This window comes from Nicotiana tabacum, chromosome 8 (assembly GCF_000715075.1).
Source record: "Nicotiana tabacum cultivar K326 chromosome 8, ASM71507v2, whole genome shotgun sequence".
Taxonomy (NCBI): domain Eukaryota; kingdom Viridiplantae; phylum Streptophyta; class Magnoliopsida; order Solanales; family Solanaceae; genus Nicotiana; species Nicotiana tabacum.
In genome coordinates this window covers 121,629,548-121,631,386 of record NC_134087.1, presented here as the reverse complement: position 1 = coordinate 121,631,386, position 1,839 = coordinate 121,629,548, and the positions used below count along the sequence as shown (strand labels likewise).

At 38.6% G+C, this 1,839-nt stretch overlaps 1 protein-coding gene across 1 annotated transcript; it reads left to right on the top strand.

Moving 5' to 3' along the window:
* The first annotated feature begins 265 nt into the window (after nucleotides 1-265).
* LOC142163275 (uncharacterized) lies at nucleotides 266-988 on the top strand. The gene has a single exon (XM_075220546.1). The coding sequence runs from the start codon at nucleotides 266-268 to the stop codon at nucleotides 986-988; it is 723 nt and encodes a 240-aa protein (XP_075076647.1).
* Nucleotides 989-1,839: the final 851 nt, after the last annotated feature.

Here is a 1,839-nt window from a genome sequence, read left to right as displayed (position 1 = left end):
TTGTACATGGTGGTAAAGAGCAAGCTTGCTCATTCTCTCAATAACAAAACTTTGTTCTAGAACCATCCTTTTTTAACGACCTCAAGCAATCCTCACAATTTGACATGGTATCAGAACAACATGTCTGGATCGCACCGCGTTGATTTCTGATTTCAATTTCTAAATTCATTTTTGTTCTCAGTTGTGATTTCTCAATTACTCGAAGTTCAATCGCAATTTGACAAAATTGTCGATGTCGGACATAGATTCATCCATGTAGGAAACTATGCTGATAGATCATAATCATCCTCTATACGTTGGTCCTTCCGACACTCCTAGCTCAGTTGTAGTTCCTGTTAAGCTTACAGGTTCAAAGAACTATGGGTTATGGAGTAGGTCGATGTGGATTGCTCTTCTGGGGAAGAAGAAGCTAGGTTTTGTCACTGGAACATGCAAAAAGGATGCATACGAAGGAGAGTTACTGGAGCATTGGGAAACATGTAACGCCATTGTTCTATCATGGATTATGAACAATGTAGCACATGAACTTTTAGGTGGAGTTGTGTATGCATCGGATGCGCACCTAGTGTGGGAGAATCTGTGCGAAAGGTTCAACAAAGCGAATTGTGTAAGGATCTTGCAATTGCATCGTGAAATTGCAACTTTAGCACGGGGAACTAGTTCTGTGTCTGTGTATTTTTCAAAATTGAAGATACTTTGGCATGAGTATGATGTTTTGGTTCCATTCCCAAATTGTTATGAAAAATCGAAGGATCATGTAGAGCATTTGCATCAACAGAGAGTTATGCAGTTTTTATCTGGATTAAATGATTCGTATGATCAAGCAAGAAGGCAAATTCTCATGAAAACCACTACTCATTCCCTCAGCCAGACCTATGCAATGATTATTCAAGATGAGAGCCAACAGACAATTGGTGCAAACATGATCACTGATAAGGCGGAACCCCTAACTATGCAGGCAGGAAGGGGAAGAAAACAACTCCTTTAATGTGAATTCTATCACTTAAAGGGACATACCAAAGAGAATCGTTACAAAATTATAGTGTGATGACCCGATAGGTCATCTCATGTTCTGAAACCTAATTTTATGATCTGAAGTCTTAAAAATCATGTTTAGGCCTTTCTCGATTTGCGTGCACACTTCGGACATCTTTTTGAAAAGCTTTTATGTTAAAAACTGTTAAAAAAGAAAAATTTACCTAAAACTTCATTTGAGTTGACTTCGGTCAATAATTTTGGTAAACTGATCCGAATTTGTATTTTGACGGTCCTGATGGGTCTGTATCGTGATTTGGGACTTAGGCGTATGCTAGGAATCTAAATTGAAAGTCCCTAGCCCCGGGATGTCGGACTTTGTCGAAATTTGATAGTTAAAGGCTAAATGCATTTGAAATGTTTGACCAATGTTTGTCTTCTTAGATAACGGGTCCGTATTTTGATTCGGAACCTAGTATAGGTCCAATAACACATTTATGACTTGTCTGTGAAATTTGGTGAAAAACGAAATTGGTTTGACGTGATTCGGACGTCCGGTTGAGAAATTAGAAGTTTCAAAGTTTTTTTGAAAATTTCATTTGATTTGGTGTTCGATTCGTAGTTCTATGTGTTATTTTGGTGATTTGATTGCGCAAGCAAGTTCGTATGATATTTTTAGACTAGTATGCACTTTTGGTTTAGAGACCCGAGGGCTCGGTTGAGTTTCGAATAGGCTATAGGGTGAAATTTGACTTGGAGAAATTGCTGGTGTATCTGATCTTATTGCTGGCCTCCGATCTTGCATTTGCGAGATCAGACATCGCATTTACGACCTTTGAGGGGTTCGTATTTGCGAACTTCTCA